We start from the raw sequence: 27886 nt of genomic DNA, 5'->3' as shown, positions 1-27886 counted from the left end.
GGAGGGAGAGAGAGAGAGATAGAGCATTCGGGAGCACTTGGGGGGGGGGGGACCTGCCGCGCGGCACACACCTCCGAACAGGAGAGTGAGGGAGGGAAAAAAAGGAAGAGAGAGGGAGGAAGGGAGGAAGGGAGGGCCCCCCCCCCCCACAAGCTGCCGCGCGGCACACCCGAGAGGGAGAGAGAGAGGGAGAGGAGGAGAGAGGGAGAGAGGGGGCCTTATCAATAACGGCCTGTCTTTTTTCTCTCTTTTTGAGTACTTGATTAGAAATATAAAACAATGCATTTTTTTTTAAAACCTTACAGATGTCTTCAATAGACTCACAGGAATTGTGTAAAGTTGCCCAAATAGTGCTAGGAATAGCAACGCATGTCCCCTTTAAGTAATTCAAATGTGATGTAATGTGATCATGTGACCACTTCTTCCTTCAGAAATGCATTTGAGCTCATTATTACTAAACATTGTTAATGCGATCTCATTGATTACATTTCATCACATTCCTAGTTCATAATTTTCCAGATACATATAACATTGTGAAGCTGTTCTTGTTTGTGAATGTATTAATCTGACAGATGCCGCTTCGCTTGTTGATAAGCTGTCATGTCAGGGTTGCGTTCTTTCGTGGTGATTTACTGTGTGTTGAGTTTATGTTTCTGTGAGTCTGTCGTATGCAGTGTTGGGCAAGTTACTTTGAAAAAGTAACTAGTTACTTCTTCCAAAAAGTAACTAAATTACTTACTCAGTTACAAATTATAAAAGTAACTAGTTACTTCAGAAAGTAACTATTGCGTTACTTTCAAGTACATTTTTTACATAAACAACATACACAAATCTAAACTATTTTAATGTTGCTGTGGGACAAAGTGAGACTAGCCTCCAATCAAATGCCATGTATGTAGATATTATAATTACTATGTTTATATAGTGGATCATACAAATACAATAGATGTTTTGGAACTTTTGATATGTATTGCCCCTCAACAGGCCACAACTGGGCAACATTAAAGTATGCTTGTTAAGCACTATACCAAAAATAAATAACAAATATATACTGATTGATTGAACATTTTAATTAAGATTGCAGAATGGGTACAGTACAGTACAGCTCAATACACACAATTGTTAACACATTCGGGACGGGCCACGGATAAATCCATGTTTCGAATCCAACGGTTGAGGACCAACCCCGGACATGTCCGTGGCAAGGTTGTTTTGGCTTTTATTCCATTGTAATAACCTACTCGATGTCACCGAGCGGCACTGCAGATCTACCCTCCTCTTCGAATTCTGAAAAGTGCATTACCGGCCAGATCCTCTTAGGGGTGCTGTCTCGATAATGCAGTGTGCCCTGTGGCAGAACGGTGCATTCTTTTTTTTTACTTTCAATGTAGTTTCCAGTAGCTGGATTCTGGATGTGCAGCATAGTAGCTTGGATACCTTGGAAACAATCCCCACTACCACAATTAGAGTTTACCCAAATCAAAAACCCTGGGTAGAAAAGTCCATCCGTGAAGCTCTGAAAGCACGCACCACAGCATACAACGCCAATATCAGGAAGGCAGCAGGACCGGACAGCATCCCCGGCCGCGTCCTAAAAGTCTGTGCCGACCAACTGGCCCCGGTATTCACTGACATATTTAACCTGTCCTTGGAACAGGCTGTCATCCCCACCTGCCTGAAGAAGTCCACTATCATCCCTGTACCTAAAAAATCCAAGCCTGCTTGCCTCAACTACTACCGCCCTGTAGCTATCACCTCCATAGCCATGAAGTGCTTTGAGAAGCTAGTAAAGGGCTACATCTGCTCCTCCCTCCCCATCAACCTGGACCCCCTGCAATTTGCATACCGCCACAACAGGTCCACGGAGGACGCCATAGCCATGTGCTGCACACAGCAGCATCACACCTGGACAAGAGGCAGGGGAACTATGTGAGAATGCTATTCATCGACTACAGCTCAGCATTCAATACCATAGTCCCCTCCAAACTCATAGCCAAGCTCAGGGACCTGGGCTTGAACTATGACCTCTGCCAGTGGGTCTTGGACTTCCTGATGGGCAGACCCCAGGTGGTGAGAGCAGGCAACTGCACCTCCTCATCCATCACCCTCAACATAGGGGCCCCCCAGGGCTGTGTTCTGAGTCCCCTCCTCTACTCCCTGTACACACATGACTGTGTGGCTCAGCGGAACAACAACACAATCATCAAAGTTGCTGACGACACAGTAGTGGTGGGCCTGATCTCTGCAAACGACGAGCGGGCCTACCTGGAAGAGGTCAAGGTCCTGGCGGGATGGTGCCAGGAGAACAGCCTCTCCCTGAACGTCAGCAAAACAAAGGAGATATTTGTGGACTTTAGGAGGTCGGGGGTCAGGGACTACAGCCCCCTCAGCATCGACGGGGCACCGGTTGAGAGAGTGAACAGTTTCAAGTACCTCAGAGCCCACATATCCGAGGACTTGACATGGACCACACACATTGACAGTGTTGTGAAGAAGGCACGACAACGCCTCTACTTCCTCAGGCGCCTAAGGAAGTTCCAAGTCAGTCAGAAGATCCTTAAGAACTTCTATTCATGTACAATAGAGAGCATCCTGACTGGCAATATCACCTCCTGGTTTGGGAATAGCACCGCACAAGACCGTAGCAGACTACAGAGAGTGGCACGTTCAGCCAAACGCACAATTGGAGGGGGGCTTTCCACTCTCCAGAACATTTACAACAAGCGGTGCAGGGGTAAGGCTAAGAGAATTATCAAGGACTCCAGCCACCCAAACAACTGCCTCTTTGAACTGCTGCGGTCAGGCAAGCGATACCGGAGTCTCATGACAAGCACAGAAAGACTCAGAAGAAGCTTCTATCCCCAGGCCATCAGGTTGCTCAACGAACAATAACACTATGCAACAACCATCAAATGCACTCACAACACACACATCCACATGCACACACTCACTTTAAACAAACAACACACTGCAGCACCCACTCTCCACACTTTAGAACACCTAAACACACTTTATATTTATTGGTAAAGGATTTGCACTACACCCCATACCTCAGTACACCTTACTGTAAATTGTACCTAAATTGTACCTCATCCCATTTCTGCTTTGCACTATATAGTATATTGTATATTAGTATATTGCATAGTATATTGTATATTGTATGGTAACTCAGTTACTTCTATTCTGCATTGAACATTGTACATATGTATATACTGAACACTGTGTCTACGTACGTGACTTCTTTTTTTTACTTCTATTTTTACATGATATACTATTTTATTTCATACTTATCTTTTGTCTAGCACAGTCTCTGGAGCGTAACAGAAAGAAGCATTTTGTATAAAAATATTCTGTACTTCTGTATGACAACTATTAAAGAAACTTGAAACTTGAATCAGAAACGATGTCCCCCGCCCCCCCCCCCCCCTCTTTCATGCATTCGTGGTGGACCATCATACCGATCATATGCAGTTTGAGTTTTAACTGTAGCTTCTGTATATCCGACATGCCATTGGATTTAACGTTAGTAGCTATTAGCCCTGTATCTCGCGTTCCAGGAAATATCCCAGCCAAAATCCCTTATAACGCTTATATTCAAGACGCTATAAAATGAGAACGTATTGATGAAAAAATTATTTCTTTAAGCCATTTTGAAGGGACGGTTTATGGTCTCAATTGACAATGAGAATGGACAGATAGCAATACTATAAAGTATAGATTTAGCTCTACAAACAGCCCCACGGACTATGCAAGTCTGTTTAGAAATGCTGGCCGTCTACAGTGATTTTAGACGGATCCAAATGGCCATGAATGTGTTAAGGGGATGCAGACCAGAGAAAGACTTTCATCTTGTTTACATCAGGGTCGCCCATTTTCAATTCATGACATTTATGACATACACAACATACAGATATAAGAATCTAATCTAATCATGACATTTAAGACATGCATGACATACAGATATATATATATCTCTGAGCACCTGAAGACTGCTATTAAACCAGGAAGTGCAGCACTGCTGTATGTTGATAAGGCTGTCAGCAGTAGAGCCTCCACTACTGTAGTGTCCTGCGCTGCAACCAGGGCCGCCTCAGGGGGTGTGCGAGCAGTGCGGTCGCACAGGGCCTCGCGGGAAGGGGGGCCTCGCACAAAGAAAAATAAAAAAGGCCCCTTTTCATCACAGACCTAAAATCTAGTTTTGCTTATATGCTTATATATTTCACATTAGACATGTTTGTAGAATGTGTCTGACTTGTTCCTGGCTCTGCGGCTCTGCAGCAGACATACTCACTATTGGAGCTCTGGGGCTCTGCAGCAGACATACTATTGGTTTCAACGAAGGGAGGGGTTACATGTGTGTACAGTCAGCCGGCGTGCGTCAGCTGCGTTTGACTATTTCGCGCGTGCAGCATTGGAGGTTATGCTTATGCCAGCCAAGACGAAGAGGACGGTCGTTCGGCAGATGGACTGAAGATGAAAGTTGTTGCATGTTAGACAGTTCAGTCAGGCTAGCCATGTCGGCTTAGCTAAAGGCAGGGACAGCTAGTTAGCTTTAGCTACGTTATAATATCGAGTGCTAACGTGTGGTTCAGTCGGGATAGCCATGTCGGCTAGTAGCTTTAGCTAAAGGCTAACTAGCGTTAGCTAACCTTGAGAGAGCGCGTGCAGCATTGTTATGCCAAGATGAAGAGGACGGTTGTTCGGCAGATGAACTTCGTCAACTCCACGCGGTTGTCTCCATCCTCTTGGACGTTTGGTGAGTTTTTAATGCACTCTATTCTATTCCCGCCGTGGATATCTCTCTCTCTCTCTCTCTCTCGGGCTGGCTAGCTATCGTGGCTAAGGCTAACGTTATGTTGGCTAACGTTATGTTGAGCCAAGCGGGCCGGCTAGCTGTTGTAGCTAATGTTATATTGAGCCAAAGCGGGCCGGCTAGCTAACGTAGCTAACGCTATATTGAGCCAAACGGGCCGGCTAGCTGTTGTAGCTAATGTTATATTGAGCCAAGCGGGCCGGCTAGCTAACGTAGCTAACATTATATTGAGCCAAACGGGCCGGCTAGCTGTTGTAGCTAATGTTATATTGAGCCAAGCGGGCCGGCTAGCTAACGTAGCTAACGTTATATTGAGCCAAACGGGCCGGCTAGCTGTTGTAGCTAATGTTATATTGAGCCAAAGCGGGCCGGCTAGCTAACGTAGCTAACGTTATATTTAGCCAAACGGGCCGGCTAGCTGTTGTAGCTAACGGTGTGTACCTGGTGTCAGTACCTGGCTACTCTATTTGCAGTTAGCCTATTTAGCTGATGTCGGCCGTTGGCTCCTTGCTACTTTGTTTTCTCTGGTATAGACCCTCTTCTCTTTGGATTTAAGTGTTGATCTTTGTCCTTTTGGATCTATGTATATTCATGTTGCCTTTGTGAAGTTATCTTTTCCTTCTGTTTTGTTCTTCCATTAAAAGTTGAATATCCTTTAGGGGCTCATCTTAGCTGTCTTGCTTATCTCTCTCATACATGCTCTCTCTCTAACACACACACACAGACATGTTCTCTCTCTCTAACACACAAACACACATGCTCTCTCTCTCTCTCTCTTTCTAACACACACAGACATGCTCTATATCTCTCTCTAACACACAAAATGACATGCTCTCTCTCTATATATTTCTCTCTCTTTCTAACACACATATACATGCTCTCTCTCTAACACACACACACAAACAGACATGCTCTCTCTCTATCTCTCTCTTTCTAACACACACAGACATGCTCTATCTATCTCTCTCTCTTCAATTCAAATGGGCTTTATTTCACATTCTTGTATTTCTCCCAGTAGGTATGGGAGTTTTGAGTTATTGTCCATGTTTTCAAAGTCTCTTTGGGTCTTTGCAATTTGTGGGAAGTATATGTCTTGGTATAGTGGGCAGGTTGTTAAGAAGTGGAGCTCGGTTTCCACCTCATCTTGTGTGCAGTGGGTCTGTCTTCGCTTGGGAGCTAGGTCTGCCTATGGCGGCCTTTCTTGATGGCTAGGCTGTGCTCGCTGAGTCTGTACCTAGTCAAGGATCTTCTTAGTATTGGGTCAGTCACAGTGCTCAGGTATTCTGCCACTGTGTACTCTCTGTTTAGGGCCAAATAGCATTTCAATTTGCTCTGGTTTTGGGTTGTTTCTTTCCAATGTGTGTCTCTCTCTCTCTCTCTCTCTCTCTGGCCTTGCTCTGGTGGAGGGTCAGGGGCATTGCCGGGTCGGTGCAGCGATAACACTGTATATTGACTGTAGAACGGGAGCTCTCTTTCGCTCTCTCTCTTGCTATATGTTGACTGTATCATGCCCAGCCTCGGGCAGTGCTATTATTTAAGAATATGTTGACCTTTTAGGGGGGGGGGGGGGGGGCTCGCGTGTAAATCTCGCACAGGGCCTCGCATTTCTCCCAGGCGGCCCTGGCTGCAACACAACTAGCACAAGAGTGAACAAAAAACGCTCATGGACCCGCGGTCTGTCGTTGACTGCTCGCTTGTGTTGTTCGTTGGATTCGTTTTGGATTATTTGGGCTCGCCAAACAAAATATCAAAACGTACACGGACCTGGGGACCGCGGTCTGTCGTTGACTGTGTTGTCGCTGTGTGTCAGACTCTGCTGATTTCGAACACCCGCCAACCTCTACCTCTGATTGGCTTACCATGACATTGTACTCAACCTCAGCCAATCGTCAGCATGTATGCGCTTGTCTTGTGCACTGCCCACTAACAAGGAAGAAAAAAAGTATTGCCTCTCTGCGCAGAGATCTAGTTGGTCTGATGAAAAAAACAGCTTCAATCATAGTAACGTGCCGCATTTTTTGGCAGTAACGGTAACAGCGTTATTAAGATTGGAAGAGATTACTCGTTACTGAAAAAACTAACACCATTAGTAACGCCGTTATTTCCCTTCACTGGTCGTATGGCACGGCCAGACAGTAATAAGAAAATAAAATATAAAAAAACATAACAAAGTGAACAGATGAGGTTCGTTTGGTTGTCCTTGTAAGAAGTCTTATTTTGACTGTGGGCGTTAGGCCTGCTTTGTGCTCAGACGCTGCTCCACTGCCCTCTTAGGAAAGTAGCTGCTGGTCCGCAACGGTTTCGCCATGGTTTTGCTGGCGGTTGTTGTGTGTCATCCTTTTTGCGTCTGCTTCTCTCCCTTGGGGACGTCTGTGTTGCGTGGGCTGGGTTGGATGGTGGTTCTGCCGTGGTCGCTGTAGTTGCCCTTCCATCGATCCCGTCTGGTTGGTTCTTTGGCGGTCGCTTAGGCCCTGCGTGGTTCAGGTTGGTCATCGTGTCACGCCTTCTCACTCATCGTGTCCTCTCACCAATAAATCTGAGGGGGATAAAATATGCAATTTAGATAATTCCTCAATCCTCATACATAGGTCATCACCTTTCTGCTAAAGAGGAAAAATCATTTAGGATTATTTCAATTCATAGTTCAATTCATTGTGTAATACCATTATGCATGTTCTTTATTTTTTTGTGATTAGCTTGAACTTACCATTGAGTGGAAGCATCTTCGTACTAACCTGTCCTTAACGGTGTCATGTCTTGGAAGGTGTTTGGGTCATGAATAGGGATGCTCGATATTGGCTTTTTTACCGATACTGATATACCGATATTGTCCAACTCTTAATTTCCAATACCGATATCAACCGATATCAACCGATATATGCAGGGTTTCCCCCCCCAAAAAATGGAATAATTTCAGGTAATTAACATTACATATCTCTTGTTGTGGAATTAACACAACATTATGCATACTTTTGACAATAAATAAAATCAGAATTTGTTCTTACTTGCTTGCCTGGGTAAATAAAGGTTATAGAAATGTAAAAAGAAAATCGAAAAAAATAAATTGAAAACCGATACAGATATTTTCCGATATCACATTTTAATGCCGATATCGGCCGATAATATCGGTAGGCCGATAATATCGGACATCCCTAGTCATGACCTCTCTGGTTCTTTCCACTTTGGTATTCTTGCCGCTCACATAGAAAAGAAAAAGAATCTAGGCAGCCAGGTGTTTTGCATGAAATATACTCATTTATTGTCTCGTCTACTCCTAAATCGTATTAATTAATTTACTTCTAATACACCAACAAAAAAAATCTACTCCTAACTAACCTTACTGTCATGCACTTGTCCTAATATATACTAACCTGTACTGTAGCACTCAACACTCTGATGAACATTGTTACTCAGCTCATAGATTTGTACCCTTCTTGCTGTCTTGTTGTATAAAACGTGTAGGTTGCTTTGGATAAAAGCGTCAGCTAAATGACGACAATGTAAATGTACACTTTGTATATTTTGATAATCATTGTGTAAATTATGAGCTAATGTGTATCATGTGTATAGTTAGTTCTGGTAGTTGATACTTGCAGTCATGGAAAGTATTTGAAATGGTAGAGATTTAGTCGTTATAAGCAGAGGATGGAAGGAGGCGATAGCATGCAAGTTGTTATTTTCATCATTAATCTTTTATTTGGGCAATTCTACTTTTGTCTGATTTTAATCAGAACGCGTATCTCTAATTATTGTGCCTTCGTGAACAGAGAGATGATGAAAATGACTGGTTAATTATTTGGTTAGTATGGGAAAATAGGTAGCCTTTCATGACGGCAACATCATCACCTGTGTCTAAGGTAAGTTGTATAAATAAACAAAGATAAGTTAATTTTAAAATATTGCATTGTGTTTCGTTGTGCGTTCCCCGGCTGGGGTGCAATCTTATTGCTAAGTACGTTTCGGTGGGGCACAGGGAGAAACCTGCATATCAACGTTGTGTTTCGTTGTGTGTTCCCCACTACCATTCATCGAGGCGGACCTTGGTGGGAACAAGGAGAAATCTGCATTTCAAGTATCACTATGAATTTGTCGGGTTATCCTTGGTTTCTGTAAAGCTTAATTTACGTTAATGCAAGTATTTTGATGGTCAACCAGTTGTTTCTTAGTCAGTCTGTGTCCTGCCTGCGCTCTCTCTAGTCTGTGTCTTTAGTGTCCACTAGGGGTGGAACGGTACGCATTCGAACCGTGTACCGAACAATACACACATGCCCCGAACCGTGGAGGTCGTACCGAACGGTACGCATTTGGGGCATGATAATAGATAATCATTTGAAGATCCTATAATCAAAATTATAGATTCCTTTGTTCTTGTTAAAAACACCAAATAGGGCTAAATACAGTTTCTAGATACCTATTAAAACCAGGAAAAGACTTACATTCACTGTTTAAGTATAGTCATAACTAATCTCTAATCTTTTAGTTGGTAAAATTAAATGCTGTATACTTGAATGCTAAAACTCCAGAAACAGTATTTTGTCCTTAAAGATAGAGGGACTGCCTCTTTAAGAAACAAGATGGCCGCTGACTCTAAATCCAAAATGGCCGCTATGAGCCTTAGCCAATCAGGACGTAGAAGATCCGCCCTCTGACGTACTAGTTTAACGTTCTCTCAGAGGAGGGATTTAACCTTTAAAACCGGCTGCACAAAGGCAGACGAGAAGCCGCTCGTGAACATTCTATGCACAGCAAGACGGAGAGAGAACTGCTTGAAGACGCTGAACGAGAATACCATCCTTTGTCTCCTGGCAACAAGAAATCAACAACCGACGCCAATGAAGATTATATTCTTTAAACAACTTTTTTAGACTGATATTAATGACAAGCGGCATAGTGCTTTGGTACATTAATATCATTGCACATTCATTTTGATTGAATCAGAGTATTCTTGTACACTCCTGGGCCCTCATTCATCAATAGTGTGCGTAGAACATTTCTATTTCCACACGTAAGCACAGAATGTAGAACTAGTGTACGCACAGGGAAGTCGGGATTCATCACACGGTGCGTAAGCAGGCTCTATGCTCCTCCGTGTTGATGAATACCACTTTGTTCTACCGTCAATGCTTGTGCATGATTATCCATATATGGTCATGAAAATGAGGAAACACCCCCCATGGGATGTGAAATAATGGACTGACCCGAGCGGGACTCTGAGAAACTCCACGGAGAATTCACTGCTGTCGAACCAAGAAGACACTATCGCGTATTATGGGATAAATAAAAGGCGGATTTGTAAACGGTGATGTCAGATATCAACGGCTCCCTAAGACCATTGCTGCAATTCTGCCTGGACAGCTCAAAATACTAATAAAGACCGTTCGTTGACCACTGTTTGGCGTTGGTTGTGTGTCATTATAACCGTGCTGTAATATGAATGCCTTTATTAGTTGTGTTCGATTGGCTATATGATTTTTAGAGGCATCTATTTTGTTGTCGGCTAATAAAGACCGCGCTGGAATATGACTGCCTTTTCCCGTGTTGTTTGATTAATACCCAGGGGCAGGGATTAAAGTTCTCCTCAATTTTATTCCAAATCGCGATGGATCTTCCGTCAATTTTCTACCTGCTGCATATGATTTCTAGAGGCATACTACAATCTATTTTGATGTCAGTATTGGGTAGCCTATATAAACAATATAATACGAGAGCATATACAAGAACAATGAATCTCACTGCATGTATGATGTAGCCTGCATGCCTTTCAATACATGAACTTGAATTCCATCATGTTTGTGTGCGGGACTCACAAGGCTGTTGTCACAATGGGTGGTACCGCCGGTACAGTAATAATTACAGTCCACACAATATCACGATCCATGCCATAGCCTATGTTCTATTAGGACATGATCTGTGATGACAAATGTTCTAGAATGTTTGATTAAGATATCATACTCTGACAGCATGCCTATGAGCAACAAAAACGCGAACTTGAATCCCATCATATAGTCTGTCCACTATCTGCATGGTGTCATTGCAATGCGTTTTCTATTCTTTCTTATACAGTAAAAAGGGGGAAGAACACTATATTCATATGACTTATTCTGCTTACAGCTTCGAAATTCCACTTGTTTCGTTTAACGTAAAGCCTTTTAAATATAATCAAAACGTTCCCGTGTTTCGGCGGTCTGTGCGCAAAATAATAACGAGTTGAGCTTTATGATTTATGATGAATTGAAAATGGGGGACCCTGATGTAAACAAGACGAAAGTTGGTCTGCATCCCCAATTAACAATTGTATGTACTGAGCTGTACTGTACTGTACCCATTCTGCAATCTGTTAATAAACTTTTCAATCAATCAATCAATCAAGCTACGCGGAGCGCAGTCAGTCAGTAGCCTACACCCCGTATATTCCGATAACGCTATATAAACCATGCTGCATTCATTCTGAGAGAAAGATCTATTATTCCAAATGCTATTTATAGGGTTTTGACCATAATTACACTACTGTTGCTATTTTACAATGAACTATAATGAACTACGGTTCGTACAGAACATCCAGTGTTATTATGCACAGACGCTCATTTCCTTGTTGTAATAATATATTCTACCACTGGGCGCGAGGTACGCCAGGTCTGACCTGTGCGTAGATGTAAGCACGGAGTCAAGTTCAAATCGAAATTGATGAATCCCACTCTTTGCTTAGAAATGATCGTACGCACAGGGTAAGCACAGATCTGTGCGTAGAACACGTTGATGAATGAGGGCCCTGGTACTTTGAATAAAACCACCACTTGAGAAATAACAAATCTCTCATTGATTCTTTTTCCTCCGCCGTGCAACAACAGCAATTTTTAGTAACAGACTTAGGGCTATAGAACACAACGCAGAGTAGATTATATGATCAGGAAACCCTCTAGTCTGATTACGATACATAAACAAACAAAATTCACAGCGCGCACATACGAGACACACACACAGACAGACGTTAAACAGGGACACAAACGAGTAACGTGAAACGCTGAAACGAGACTGACAAACTTACAACAGTAAATATAGGCGTACGCCGTGAATACAAAACAAAAGAATGAGAATTATTTGTATTGATTCCGCACTGGCCCTGATAACCGAAGCACCCTGTCCACACAGGTAAGGAATTTGCGATCTGTCCACACAGATCAAAGAGCACCCTGTCCACACAGGTAAGGAAGGAATTTGCGATCTGTCCACACAGATCAAGGAGAATTTGCGATGTGTCCACACAGATCAAGGAGCACCCTGTCCACCAGGGGCGTTTTTAGGGTTAGAATACATTGGGGGCTTCAGCCCGGCGGGTGGAGGGGGGGCGTTGCCACCCCTTTTTTTGTTTTTACACAGAAATATGCAATTTTAGAGTAATTAGACGAATACTGAAGAACTAGATTAGAGGTTTTTAAAGTGAGGTCCAGGTCCATGAGAGGGATCTGGGCAGTGCCCATAGAAAATTCAAAGTTCTGTTTCGTTAAGGGGCTCCGCTTGGCATCACTACTGCACTCCCTCGCGTATTCCACAAATGTACCTTTAATACCAGTATTAGTCTGACCACACCCCTCATCAGCTTACCTTCATAAGCAGGTGTGTGGTCACCTGCTCTCCTCCTTCTCGCTTTCACCACAAGGAAGTGCCTCGGTAGTACCCCACTTGACGTGTTGTTAGTTGACGTGGAGAAAAATATTGTTTACAAGGAGATACGTTGACATCATATCTTTATTTTCTCTCTCACTATTTTCGAGAAAATACGGCGATATTGTCTTCGTACTGGAGTGTCTGGAAGATGTTGATCATTCTAAAAATCCTCCACCGGTTTTCGTATTGGGAGCACGCCGCTGCATGCTTCTCAACTGCAGTTCCTTGCTGTGTTTGTTGGGGTGAAACCTGTCAGGCCACAGCTGAACTGTCGGACATGCCGCTGTTGTGAGAAGCGGTGCGTTCCAGGTTGGGTGAGTAGTGTTTTGCTGGCAGGCTCCACTTGTCTGTTAGTGCTATGGGGGCTACTTGACAATGTTTATGGAAACCGGCCCCAGGCTAGGGTTCTTTGTTCAGCCACCTAGGCGACAGAAGGCCTTGGTCTGAAGACCATTATAGTTTAACTAGTGGGCCGCGACCATTAACACTGGTGATCCCTGTGTGTTTTGGACGAGTGGATTCTCTCTGTCACCGTATTAAGGCCCCATCTTTCATATCCAAATGAGAGTATTCCTTCACGAGGGGATATGTGCATGGATGTGCGATAGCGGCAGATCCATGTTCAAAGTCAGCTACACAGGCCAGTTGGTATTGTGCTGATTCCGTCGGGTGTTGGTAAAATCACCGTTGTGAAGCGGTGTTGACATCTTGTTTTCTCTTTTCTCTTAAAAAGTGAGGAGAGGTTCAGAACGGCGGCCTGTCTGGGTGAGTGTTATGTCATTGTTTACAGGTTCAGTTGATAGCTGCTTAGCTTACGGTTAGCCAGTCAGCTGTTAACTGCTGCGTTAGCCTGCTGGGATCGCTGCATGGCCTGCTCAGGTTGGGCCTACTGTTAGCCAGTCAGCTGTTAGCTGCGGTGCTAGCATGTCGTGATCGCTAGGTAACGTTAGCTTGCTGCTATAGGCCATGGCCTGGCGCGGGGTAGCTTAGCTTCTCGCGCGCCGCCGTGAGCTCGCTTCTGGTCGCGTGCGTCGTTAGCTCGGCGTCTCGCGAGCAGGAGCAGTAGCACCCGAACGGTTGGAGCGGCCGTTAGCTTGATGCTATTCTGTTGAACGTGCTTTGATTTGAACATGTTTTACACTCTTGACTACGACGTCATCCTTGACAGGGGATGTTTCGTCGACCCTGCCCTGAGCCAGGACGGCAAGGTTGCATCAACAAAGGACTGTAGTGCGGGTTGGAGCGGCGACGCTGCCCAGTTCGAACAACACAGGAGCGGCTGTGTTCCTACGGTGTCTGTGACTGCACTTCGCTGATCTACGTTCCGGGTAGGAACAGGTTTGACCAGACCTTATAACACGTTTTCTGGTTTTACTTTTCTAAATGTATTGTGAATAACGATGTTTTTCCCAAAACGTGTGTTGCTGCAATGCATTTGGGATACGGCGCGGGTTATGTGTGAGCTGTTTTTGTCACTGGCAGTTAGCTTCTCCGTGCAAATCGGGATGTAATGATCTGGTTGTTGTGTGAGAAACATCATGGTGTTTATATGTACCGTGTACTCACAACTAAGGTAACTAACCTATGAAGCTATGCTTGGTGACAAGTGAGTAAAAGAATGTTCTTTTCTCAGCCTGTGATGACAATGAACAGTGTGTTCACATATTAACAGGTTTTCCTGTTTTAACTGGCCGTATTGAGGGTAAAACAAGAGGATTGTGTTTCCCCCCGGTTCCCTGGGGACTTTTTCATCCTCCTATCAGACATGTTTGTGCACTAATTGTGTCTTTTGTGTGGTAGGGATGCGATGTAACTCTTAGCTTGATTGCTGAGGTTGTGCTAAAACAGCTGGAGAAACTTTATTTTCCTAAAAGAAAAAATGGTTTGGTCGCTGTCGTGTGTGCTTAGCAAGGCCTGTGGCCGATACTAATCGAGAATGATGTATTCTCTCATTGTGAAAAACGGCGTTCCTCTGTTGAGTGTTTTTGCCATTTTTTGTAGGTGATGATGGGTTGTGTGTGTCATGTGACCTACAACTGGGTTGGACTGGCCACAGAAGCACATGTGTATGTTGGACCGGGGCTCTTAGAGCCCTCTCTATTCTGTGTTTTTCCTTAGTAAAAATCAGATAGCAGGTTAGCTCATGCGCTGTGTGGAGCTGTCAAACGCTTCATAGAGCTGACTATGACTGTGTCATATTCTCTTTTTGTCATTACATCGTATCATGGGTGTGGGGTTGTAAAGGGGTGAACTGGTAACCTTTCCTCTCCCCCTTGTTTCTGTCGGTCAGGGGTACACCCCCTGTCCTTCAAGGTTCCCGTCACGTGGCGGTTCGGCACGTTACGGGGGGGGGGGGGGGGGGGGGGAGTTTCCTGGTCCCACGGCCTGGTATATTGGGCGTGTGCACCGCAGGAATTCCCCCGCCATAGAGTACGTCACCGTGCGCGTCTCTGTTGGTAGGACTTCCGTGTGCTGTTCAGGTCCATGTGATGGATCTGTTTCAGGAGGGTGGTCAGGGCTCCTCCTCACCAAGGGCCTATTCGGGTCTTCTGTGAGTTCGGACTCCTTCTTCCATGTGAGGGAGCCTCCATCTGAGTACAGAGCCTTCCTCCTCAGATTGTCAAAGTGAGTGGACCCTCTAGAAGGGTCCTATTCTATTGTATATGTATTCGATTCAATTCGATTATTGAGTGTGTATGGGTTCAGTGCCTCTTCCCCGGAGAGCCCTAAAACCAATTTTTTACATGGCTCAAGGTGCAATATATTCTTTTCAATCTGTACAGCTCGCGTGGGAAGTCTCTCTGGGGATCCCCGTCTCCTTCCTATGGGAGGGTGGTGGGATGTAAAAATGTGAATTTTTTTTACCCCTGGCTGTGTAGACTGGGATACATACTGTTGATGCTTCCTTCTTTTCTATTCAAGAAGTTTTGGAGTTAGGGAGTGTCACACCCCTCTTGTCGTTCCCCTGGGCGCCTTGGGGATTCAATGACAGGTCTAAATAGCCTGTTCATTGATGGGGGTGTGTCCCGACGCACGTATAGTGCTAGCTCGCTGTAAACAGGCGACTGACTGGCACGCCTTGGTTGCTTGTGGTTGAAACGGCGTTTTTATAAAGCAACTGAGATGGGGGTTTTTCCTCTTCCGACGACCAAATCCCACGACCTGGGTTGGTTTTTCGACGGATTCTCGTTCATGTCTGGGGGATGATGACGGAATGGATCTGAACATATGTAGAGGGGTCTCACGCCCTTGGGGTGGGCCACCAGGCGCGGTTCGGCCGAACGTCTGGGTGGCGCCTTCTTTTTCATGTTAAGATCGACACGCATATCTGCCCTTTCTCCTGGAGTTGGCATGTCGGCGTGGTTAGGACTCTGGACTGGTTCTGGTCACGCTGGACCGGATCAGTTGAACCCGTTGTCCGCCGGGGATGCAGATCTGCTGTTCTGGTACCCTGAGGGACTTGGGCTTTTTTCAGGGGGAAAAATGCCAGGTCGGTCCGGGTGTCACGGGGTTAAGCGCTATGGAGACCCTGGTTGGGTACGTTTTTACTCAGCACTGTCGTAATAGCTTACGGCCATGCCAACCTGTACACGCTCGATTTCGTCGGATCTCGGCCGCTACACAGGTTGGTCCTGGTTAGTACTTGGTTGGGAGACCGCCTGGGAATACCAAGTACGGTGTGCTTAGGGGCTGGTTCTCCATTATTTTTCGCTCCTCTCTCACGCATGGCGAAGAGGGGCCTGTTGGGGGTGGTCTTTGACCTCCTCTGGTGACCCTGTGCTTCCCGTACCGCCAGGCCCGGTCCGAGGTAATGTTCGTCGACCCGTAGGCCTGGGTTAACCCTTTTTTGAAAACTGAGACACTTGTACTGCGGTATAGCCGGTGTATACCCGCAGGTGTGTTTTGGAGTTTTTTCTTGAGGGGTTATAGGAACAACCACCGCATTGGGTAACACCAAGGTGGTTGATTCCCTGGTGTGTTGGAGCAGTGTCAACTCCCGGGTTACCCGGTTGAGGGTGCCCCTGCACGTTCATGACGTCTGCCAATCGTGTCAGCCTTCTCTGCCTCAACCCCTCTGGGTGGGGGTTTTTAAATGGAGGCTTGGTCATGCAACAACGCCAGCATACGCCCCTTCCGCCGGGGCAGCTGTGTTCAGCTGTCCCCTCTGGCGCCTGTCTCGTCCGCAGTCTCCAGGCTAGGGTTAACAGCCTGTTGCCTGGTTTTTCCCCGGTGCGCTGCCTGCTTCCGTTGGTTAACCTTTTTTGTGTGCTTACGGCCATGCTGACTGCCTGTTCTGCAGGGTCAGTGTGCCAGGCGGTGTACTATTGGGGGGACAGGGCCCGCTCGGCTTACGGCCATACCGACCTGAACACGCCCGATCTCGTCCGATCTCGGAAGCTAGGCAGGTTCTGGCCTGGTTAGTACTTGGTTGGGATACCGCCTGGGAATACCAGGTGCAGTAACTGAGGGGCCTTTGTCCGAATACGCTGGCGATGTGGGGGGCGGGGCACTACGTGCCCACCTGGTGGGGTCTTGATGCTGGCATCATGGACTTCTCCGGGCCCCCATTCCGGGGAGTCCAGTCCTTTTGGTGGGTCTGGGTCTTCCTTCGCGCTCCGCTGCTACGGCCTTGCCACGGGGTTGGGTTTGCCCTTGACCCCGTGATTCTGGGGGCAGTAACGAGGTCGTTCCTCCGTTCGTTCCCGGGTGGCATGCGGGTTGTGCGTGGGTGTAGTCGTGGGGTCAAGCCACGGTCTGCTCACCCTGTGCGTTGAGTTGCTTGAGTGCCTCTTCGCACGGTCGGGTCCGTCGCCCTCCCGTGAAGCCCCTAATAGGGGGGATGCCCTCCATTAGGGGGGGTCGGGGGGGCTCGGCCCTCCCTGTTCTGATGGTTGTGGGGGGCTGTCAGCGGGGTGTATTTGTCAGCCAGCGGCTCCGCTTGGCCTCCCCTTGTGCAGTAGTGATGCCAAGCGGAGCCCCTTAACGAAACAGAACGTTAGGTTATGGCTATAACCAAGTTCTGTTAGTTAGGGGTGACGCTTGGCATCAGACGGCCGCTGCAGCCCTTGACCTCACCTTGTGGTGAAAGCTTGGGAAGGAGAGCAGGTGACCACACACCTGCTTATGAAGGTAAGCTGATGAGGGGTGTGGTCAGACTAATACTGGTATTAAAGGTACATTTGTGGAATTTATTCAGTGCGCGTGCACGTACGCGAGGGAGTGCAGTAGTGATGCCAAGCGTCACCCCTAACTAACAGAACTTGGTTATAGCCATAACCTAACGTTAACAGGACCAAATCATCAGTTTCTTATTTATTTATTTAACCTTTATTTAGCCAGATAAAACATTGATCTGGTCCAAGAGGCCCCAACAGGAGTACAAATATACACATATACATACATTGTAATGCAGGGGGGGGGGGGTCTTTATTCGGCATGCAACGAACTGGACATGCAATTGGAGCGGCACACACACACCGGGATACACACACACACATGCATTGTCTTTCCTCGGTCGCCGATGCGATTGAGTCTCTGCGCTTGACCCATCCCGTCGTCCTTCCCCCCATGGGCAGCCGGGAGCAGATAGGGCGTCAACGTGAGCCGCGCCCCGGGGACCAATCCAAGTGCTCCTGTCCGTCTTCGTCAAGGACACCACAGCGTTAGCGATCTGTTGTTGTGCATGTTTTTCCATTGGGTTTATCTTATCGGGGGGGGAAACCCTTGCGAGAACGGGGAGAACATGCAAACTCCACACAGAAAGGCCTGGGAGATACCCCACCTGGGTACCTTGCATCATGGAAACCTGGTCCGCAAGCGGGAATCGAACCCTGGACCTTTTTGCTGTGAGGCGACAGTGTTAACCACTACACCACCGTGCCGCTATACATATATATATATATATACATATACATACATACACACTAGGGGTGTAACGGTACACGGTTCGGTACGTACCTCGGTATTGGGGTCACGGTTCGGTACGAGTTCGGTACAACAGAAGAAAAAAAGTATAATAATTATTATTAATATAATAAAAAAAATAAACATAATATATTATATTTATGATAATTATTATAATTATTATTATTAAATAGAATCATTTTCTATAGGCTTGCCGTGGTAGTCAGTGATTCTAGTGTAATTCTGTGTTCAGGCATCCACTTGCCTACTGCCCCTTTAACAACTTATCCTTGCTAAGTTTCAGTTTCACTTCTAGAGAGAATTTAACTTCACGACGAGACTGAATACTAGAGAACAGATGACATATTACAACAATGGCAGAAGATTATTTGGATTTAAACACAGTGGAGCTCAGATGATCTGTCCGTAAAAGTATGTTTCTTTTTTTTATTTGATGAGCTGTGCTTGTGAGTCCGGCGGGGGAGAATGTTGATGTGTTTGTTGGCACGTGTGTGTGTGTCTGCGACGCGTGTGTGTTTCTTTCCATTGGTTTCATTTGGTTAACGTTATTGGGCGAACAAGAAAATGAAAGAAAACTGTAATGACCCTGCAGCTGTTCCAATGTAAATGTGCCTTTCTCCATGCACTTTCGCCGCTCTGAACTGAAGTCGGGGACTCTGTGTGCCACGCGCTGTTCTCGCACGGACCTCACAAGTGCCTGCATGTGGGACTCGTGTGTGTGCGCTGTGGGGCGTATTCGTCGAATGGCTGCGCGTACCGCACCGTGACGGCCGTACCGTAAATTCGCGGGACGAATACACGTACCGTTACACCCCTAATACACACATATACACCAATAACAAAATAAAAACAGTTAAGAATCATACACATAAGCAAATAAACAAACAAACATATGCACAGCCTAGTATGTACAAAAGAAATAAACAGTTAATCTCTAGTCTTTTCAGTTTTCTTCGATTGCATAAACACTCAAATCAAAAGTATTACACAATTATCAAAACCTTACACTCAAGGAGCAAAAGATAGGCCCAGATTTGCACCCCTATAAGCACAGTCAGCCTCACACTTTGCAAAACAATACACACAGTGATTTGCAAAACACTAAACACACTTGCATTACCACACATATGAGCCAATTGGTTAAACACAGCCATCAGATGCACAAACACACCATTGCTTAATTGTAGATACACCAATCAGGTTTAAGCACTATAAAAATGCAGCAGGTGAGTTCACCTGTCTTCAACCAAAATGGAAGGAGAGTGAAGTACTGTACACAGAGAACGTGAAAATATACAATACATTCACCAAACACTACACAAGAAAGACAACCAATGATGCAGACTGATGAAAATATACATTTTCTCTCCATATACCCAAATCAGTCAACATGGAGAATCACAACAAAAAATTCTCTTGCCAGATCCAGCTAGGCAAAGAGATAATGTCTAGTATTTTCTGTACTCTATTTAAATTTTTTCTATTTTTGTTTTACTGCAATTTTAATCTGTACTGGATACAGAATTTTATGTTTGTCTGATATTAGCTGAGCTTAGTGTTATGCACACTGTAGTAGCATGAAAACTGGGACATGTTTTGTTGTGATTATCCATGTTGAAATGTTGACTGATTTGGTTATATGGAGAACATATATATTTTCATCAGTCTGCATCATTGATTTGGGTATATGGAGATAAATAAATTATATTTTCATCAGTCTACAGCCTTGGTCTTGTGTAGTGTTTGGTGAATTTATTGTATATTTGCATTCTCTGTGTACTTCACTTCACTACTCTAATCACTGAGAAGTAGAATTGCTAAATGTGTTTTAGGTTAAGCACAGCAGTGTGTAACTGGTTCAAACAGAATTATGTCATATGAAACGTGTGTTTCATATGGTAACAACGTGTAGTTTTTATAAATTAGTGTATAGTTTTGACAAGTGTTTAATTTAGCAAAGGATCTGAGGTGTTCTGATAATTGTGTGTGTGGTTGTGCTAATAATGTGTAGTGTTTTGAAACACCGGGCCCTGTTTTCAAAATCGTGCTTAAGCAATCGGAAAAAAACTGTATTGTGTGTTTCATTATATACATATGTTTCAGTCTTCTCATAAAAAAAATATTACATTTTTGGGTCTTTTCCTGCCTTTGGTCCGCTTTGCATTCACATCTCAAATGAACCGCAGCAGGGTTCACTTGCAAGAGTGAATGAGCTTTCACACCACCCCAAACCAACCGGACTATCCGAGGAAATGAACCAGGGTTTGATTAAAGCTTATAGTTTATCACAGTATCATGAGCATGTCTTTGTCAGTGGACACTGGACATGGGTATAGATGGCTCCAGGTGCTGCTGCGTTAAAGTGCACATCTTCAATACCTATCTGTACTATTTAAAAGTACAGTGCAGGACACACTCAAAGGTTATCGCACCTCAGAGATGGCAGTGGACATGTATAACAGGACAAAGGCCATATGTAATGGCCTTGGGATTGAGGAACATACTACCAGCCAAAGGAGGAAGCAGAAAAGGATGGACGAGTATGTAGTTGAGTCATCTTGTGGCACAAGCTCAAACCTCAGCTCAGGAGATCAGCTGAGACAGAGGGGCTTTTCTCACTCACCCATTCATTTCCATTCCATTCCGTTCTAGCCCGTTCCGAGATCTGATGCGAACTTCCCCCCTCCCTCTCCCCCCTCTAGTTTGTATACACACTTCAGTCTTGGTTCGCTCCGGGTTCTGTTTACGGTTTGCGTTTTGAGCGTTTACGCTTGCCGTAGGCGATGTCACGTTCGAAAATGTAAACAGGAAGTGTCTTAACACGACGGCGGAGACTGGATGCTGATATAAAATGAACAAATAACCAATAAATATGAAGTTATATTTGAACCTCTGTTGTCAAGCCTTGTCAATATAACCCACCCCATTTTATCACGAATGGATGGTGTTGTAGAGTTCGCTTTTGAGCGTTTCCCAGGGCTAACGCTAAGCTAACGGCTAACGCTAGTTAGCTTAGCCTAGTCTAGTATAGCCTGTAGCACTTATTTTTCAGCAAAGAACGTGCAATAAACAAAACGGATACATTCACTGTGTGTTCTGCCTCTCATTTGTTGATGAAACAAAACTAACATCAACACAATTGAACACCAAAAGCTGAGTTTAGTCTCGTCAGCGCTGATTTTGTTAGCTTACATGCTAACGTGAATGGAATATGCCAGTATAACAGTATAGCATTGTGGCAAACGCTAAGCTAACGGCTAAAGCTAGTTGGCTTAGCCTGTTCATCACATTATCCCATCGCTCGTGGCAATTATATTGCATGTCATTGATCTACTGGTCGACCACGGCCGACTGGTTGGGCACCACTGGTCTAATAGAAATAAATGCATTGAACAAGAAACCAATGTATAGACATAGCATGGCAAACAAAATGGCCAGGCCTAATGCGAGCCAGGGAAGTGCTGTTTGTAACGTGGCTTCATGTTTTCATCCACTGAGCTGTGAGGCTCCACATGCTTGTTTGGTTGCGGTCTGAACTCTCAAATTGCCCATAAATATCGTTTTTGTGGGTATTGTCCAGTTGTTGCTGTGTGGTTTTATCTGCCCAAAATTCAAGCAACCATGAAAAGCATTACAGTAACGACGTTGTGTGTGTGTCACGCCCCCCGCTCCCACTGGCCTGCATCCGAAACCACCTATTCCAACCGTCCCAGGTTCAGCGGGGGGTAAAACGAATCAGCGCCGCTTCGCTCCCAAAAGGGGTGTGTCCGTCTGAGTGAGAACACTCCCCCCCATCCCCGGGGGCGCTGATTCGATCCCGTTTGGTGAGTGAGAAAGGCTCCAGAGACTGTTCTATCCAGTCCTCGACAGAATGCTGCAAGAGCTTGAGAGCAGGTTCTCATGAGTTGGAGAACAACTTATGAGAGGCATACAGGCATGTTATCCAGCCTCAGACCAGTTTCTCTCAGTGGAATTGCTGCAACCCCTCGCCATACATTACAATATCCAACTACTGCCAGAGGAGATCACAGTTGCAAAGTGTTTCCTGGCCAGGACAGGCAGAGATGCAGTCCCTACTATCCAAAGTGTCTTTTCCCTCCTGGATAATAATAATAATAATGCATTTTATTTATAAGGCAAGGCGCCTTTCAGGACACAAAAAAAAAGTCCACAAATCGGCGAATGAAATGAAAACTACTACTAAAAACCAACAAAAAATACTAAACACTAACAAACATTCAGCACACAGTGGGGATGCTGCCACCTAAAAATTCAATACAAATAAAAAATGTAAACAATAAAAAATAAAAAATAAATATTTAAAGCTCCGGGGCTAGGAGAAAAACATCCGGGGCTAAAGCCCCGGAAGCCCAGGGCTAACAACGCCACTGCTGTCCACACAGGTAAGGAATGTGCGCACACGCGACTTCACAGAACCAATACATACCAAATACAGATACATACCAATACATACCAAATACATACCCATACAGAGTCAATACATATAATGTACCCACCATCCAACCGTAACTCTTTACATATATATATATGACAAAAATCCACTTCACCTGGCGTAGAGGCAAGGGGGGGCGGAGGCTTTAATCTTTACCGTGTGTTGTCGACGTAATAATAATAATACCCCTCCTCTGCTGCCAGGTGAAGAAATTCTGCCAGTGGTTCGGAGAAAAAAATCCTGTTGTCCGTGAGGCCAATTGTGGGAGAAATGTTCCCGGATCAATCAATGTAGACAGTCAGGTAGACTTGAAAAACATGGGTTTAATACACCAAAATAGGTTCAAGTAAATCAGAGTTACGGCAGCATGACTCAGAGTGCACACTGGCCGAGTGTACCCAACTGAGCTCCTCGATCGATGACATTGGGTCCATTATATACAAGAGAAGTGAGAGGTGTGTCCATTGTGAGTGGTCGGACTGGAAGGGTGTGGTCTGTTCCATGGGGGGGTTTCGGGTCCTTGGATGGGGGGGTGACGTGTTTTGAGGTGGTTTGTCTGGAATGGTGGGTTGTGTGGTTTGTTCTGCTCCGGGGGGGGGGGCGCGCTTGGGGTGGTGACAGGCAAGTAGGGTTGACGGTTAGACAGGTTTAGACAGAACTTGGATATTGGGGGACAATGGGCTGTCTGTCAGGGAGGGGTTAATTACAATTTGGGGTGGTGGGGGAAAACCAGTTCTACCACAGTGGGAAGGCCGGTGAGGAGCGTTGCAGTAATCGATCCGGGATGTGACAAATGAGTGGACCAGGGTTTCTGTATTCGATTGGGACAGGGATGGGCGGAGTCTGGAGATATTACGGAGGTGAAAGAAGGCAGACCGGGTGATGTTTTTGATGTGTGGTGCAAAGGAGAGGGAACCGTCCAGGATGACAGCAAGGCTTTTTACTTGGGGGGAGAAGGGTACAGGGAAGCCGTCGATGGTGATGTTTGGAACTGGGGTGTTTTGTGATTTGGTGAGGGTGGATTTGGAGCCGATGAGCAGGGCCTCAATTTAGCTGCCATTTAATTTCAGGAAGTTTCTGCTCATCCATGCAATGGCAGCCAGACTCATTGGGAGCAATTTAGGGTTCAGTGTCTTGCCCAAGGACACTTCGGCATGTGAACAGAAGGAGCTGGGATTCAAACCACTGACCAAACCATTGACCATATGATCATTAGTTGACCTGCTCTACCTCTGAGTCAGTATTTTGTGGTACATTTAGGTATACTTTGGGGAACTTTGAGGTTCTTTGGGGTATTTGGGGGTATACTTTGGGGGTATACTTTGGGGTACTTTGGGGTATTTTTGGGTATTTCTGGGTACTTGGGGTATTTTGGGGTATACTTTGGGGTATTTAGGTGTACTTTGGGGTATTTTGGGGGTATTATGGGGTACTTTGGGATATTCTGGGGTATTTTAGGGTATACTTTGGGGTATTTTTGGGGTATAATTTGGGCTATTTTTGGGTACTTTGGGGTATTTTGGGGTACTTTAGGGTACTTTGGGGTATTTTAGGGTACTTTGGGGTATTTTGGGGTACTTTGGGGTATTATGGGGTACTTTGGGGTATTTTGGGGTATACTTTGGGGTACTTTGGGGTATTTTGGGGTATTTTCTGGTACTTTGTGGTGATTAGTAGGACCCAGTGAAAGGGAAGGAATTCATTTTTCATTCATATGTTATAAATGTAATAATCTCTTGAAGTTCAAGAGGCTGTGACTATTTTTAACCGTATACTGAGGGAATGATATGTAACTAATTATTTCATTTCAAACCTTTATTTATACTCGTGAAAGCACTGAGGTTTCCCTCATTTACAGTGATGACGAGTTAACAAAGGACAACAATTATACCAGTGTAAAATCCAAACTTCAAATAACTACAATTTCGACCGTTTTCGGCTTGCCATTGCTCCGACTGCTTTGTTGTTGAATCAAGTCAAATCCTAGGTAAACATATATTGTGCGTGTGAACGTTGACATGAAGAAGAAAAAAGGTAAAAAAATAAAAATAAAAATTGGATTTTTTTTGTATCTCACTTGAATCGATACTCTGTAGTACCGACGTGTTGCGGTTCGGTACCTCAAAAGTACCGAATTCGGTACCCATCCCTATACCAGTGTAGTCTGGGATGTTTCTTTTGGGTTATATTACTATGTGGTTTGGGAACAATTAGAACAAGCACACAATTCCTTTTTTTTTTTTGCTTTTTCTTACTGACAGATGACGGAATTCCAGAAGTCTTGAACAGGTGGGCAGAGCCAGGTGGCATGGAAAGTTGTCTGGGGGGATGCGGGTGCAATGGGAGCATACAACTAGCACACTATTTGATGACACCGTTGGTGTTGAAGTCACTTGCTGAAGATACTCGCCAGCTTGGCCTGAAGAAGAGGAAGACAAATGGAAGAAGGTCTTACAGAGAAGTCTGTGAGCAGGAAACAGCTACGCCCACAGCTAGATACATGAAACCTCGTTTTCCTCAAGGCCAATGAAAGGGTCAATTCAGAATAAGCATAATCCAATACTCAATAATCATTGGTATCTGTTTATCTTTAAGGCCATTGTCGGAGAATTACCACCTCATGTCCTATATATAATAGGGGACATTTTGCATCGTCATCCTTCAGCTAATGAGTTGGAATCCTTATTTTATGTGAGCGATTTGGCATTCATTTTCCAGAAACGACTATTGTGTGATACTCAGAAGTCAAATGTTTCTCATGTATAAAGAAAAATGGTCTGTTGATATATGGTGTAAACAAAAATTACAAACTTACTGTCTCATAATAGTTACAGTACAGAACCTTATGTGAAGTATAATTTATGACCACAGGTCTGGTTTTATTAGGCTGGATTTCTCCTGCAGCCCTACGACACCTGTCAATCTTCACACTGCCTTTTTCTGTATCGATATTAAGCAGAGTTGGAAGCCATGGTCTCGAAGAATTTGACAGGTTGTGTGCCCTCTGTCCCCTCTTTCAGACCCATGATACAAACGCTTTTTCACGTCGGCTTTGATTGTCGGCATCTTCCGCCCGCTGTTGCATTAGTCGTCACTGTTTTTTCCAGCTCTTTCAGTCCGTTTTCTATTGTTGATGTGTTGTCCTCAAGTCAAGTCAACAAGTCAAGAGTTTTAATTGTCACGGCATACAGGTATACAATGAAATGCGGGTGGTCTTGCCCGCAACGATGTGCAATACAGTGGTACAACATAATAGAATAAATTTTTTTAAAAAACAACATTGTGCAGTAAACAGGTAACAGGTAACATGGAGTGACATCTCGGTATCTGTACATAGTTATTTACAGAGCATATGGGACATGCTAGTTAGCTTTGGTAGTGCAATACACTGTTCCTGTTATTCTAATTTAAAGTGTCCTTTCCTTTTGGCCATAAGTGTGCGTGTGTGCGACATGAGTGTGTGCCCGCTCATGTTAAAGTGTTAAGTGGCTGCTCGTGTGTGAGCGTGCACAGCGTGCATGTCATGTGTGTGTTCATGTGTGCTTGTGTGTGGATAGTTCAATGTTCTGAGCACTCAGTGTTCATTGTTCAGGGCTCTGATGGCCTGGGGGAAGAAGCTGAGCCTAAGCCGCTCTGTCCTAGTAGCTGGGGTTCGCAGGCGTCTGCCTGACCTCAGCAGCTGGAACAGGCTGTTATTGGGCCGCTGAGATGCGGGATTCCGCCTCTGTAATGCGTTTGGTATTGTCCGACAGTCGGCTATTAAAGCCCTCCAGTGTTGCAATCAGGGCAGTAAGCTTTAGGTCCATCGGTGCACTTATCTTTTCAGTCACATCGCGAACCACACGGGCAGCGATATTTTCCCATTGACTCGCCTCGTCGCGACCACCCAGCGTCAAGTTCAAGTTCACCCTCTGCGTCTTCATGGTGCGGCTCGTCCCGTTTGTTTGTCGCTGAGCGAGTTTCAATTGCGGCGCGTCCTTGTACTTTCTTCTTCTTTTCCTCGTTGGTTGACATTATTAGGTTTACTTCAACTCTACCATGAATTAAAACGTTGTTGACTACTAGTATAAGTAGTAGGGATGCTCGATATTGGCTTTTTTACCGATACCGATATTCCGATATTGTCCAACTCTTAATTTCGATACCGATACCGATACCGATATCAACCGATACCGATATATGCAGGGTTTCCCCCCAAAAAAACTGAATAATTTCAGGTAACTAATAATTTCACTGGATGCATTCAAAAGGCTTTCTAAATGTAAGCATTATCTGTGCAAAATATGATAATTAAAAAAGTAAAAATTAACATTACATATCTCTTGTTGTTGAATTAAACCAACATGCATACTTTTGACAATAAATAAAATAAGAATTGGTTCTTACTTGCTTGCCTGGGTAAATAAAGGTTAAATAAATGTAAAAAAAAAAAGAAAAATTGTTATTGTTTTTCTTTTTTTTTACCGATACCGATATTTTCCGATATCACATTTTACTGCCGATATCGGCCAATAATATCGGTCGGCCGATAATATCGGACATCCCTAATAAGTAGTGTTTAAACTAACATTTTCTCGTGGGGTTTGGGGAGAACAGAACGTGATGCTCCCACCACTACCCACATTCAAAACCAATCTCAAAGAGCACCTACGGGGGAGGCATGCATTTCGAAACTGGCCACCGTAAATGTGGTCTCCACACACACAACTCACAGCACCTCCAGAATGCATTAAAAAACCGGTGTGGTGTCGTGTTTGCTCTATAGAGTCTAGAGAGTAGTGTCAACATTTATTATACCTCGCATCCGCTTGCTGTCGACCGAGTAACAGAGCTAGCAGGAATGGACCAATAGCTAAATACTTGTTTAGAGTCGTCTATGATACTTTGAGGAATGAACACTCCCAAGCACATGAAATCAAACCCTGTGTACATTTTAGCATTTAAAAAAGTTTGCATTCTGTACCTCATTGTTTGCATTTTGCACTTTAGTTTGTATATTGTATATTTTAGTGTTTGGTCTTTATTCTTTT

At 44.8% G+C, this 27886-nt stretch overlaps 1 protein-coding gene across 1 annotated transcript in view; it reads right to left on the bottom strand.

Moving 5' to 3' along the window:
- Nucleotides 1-26779, bottom strand: part of LOC311226136 (33 kDa inner dynein arm light chain, axonemal-like) — a gene marked incomplete at both ends in the record, with an annotated part of 48218 nt that extends 21439 nt beyond the window's left edge. The window contains 2 exons of the mRNA XM_084311510.1: nucleotides 25250-25275; nucleotides 26765-26779. Of these exons, the coding sequence (XP_084167636.1) occupies nucleotides 25250-25275; nucleotides 26765-26779 (41 nt within the window). The remainder of the gene's footprint in view (nucleotides 1-25249; nucleotides 25276-26764) is intronic.
- Nucleotides 26780-27886: the final 1107 nt, after the last annotated feature.

The sequence above is a fragment of the Notolepis coatsorum genome (assembly GCF_963971535.1).
Source record: "Notolepis coatsorum genome assembly, chromosome: 1".
Lineage (NCBI taxonomy): Eukaryota > Metazoa > Chordata > Actinopteri > Aulopiformes > Paralepididae > Notolepis > Notolepis coatsorum.
This window is presented reverse-complemented; position numbering and strand designations above follow the sequence as displayed.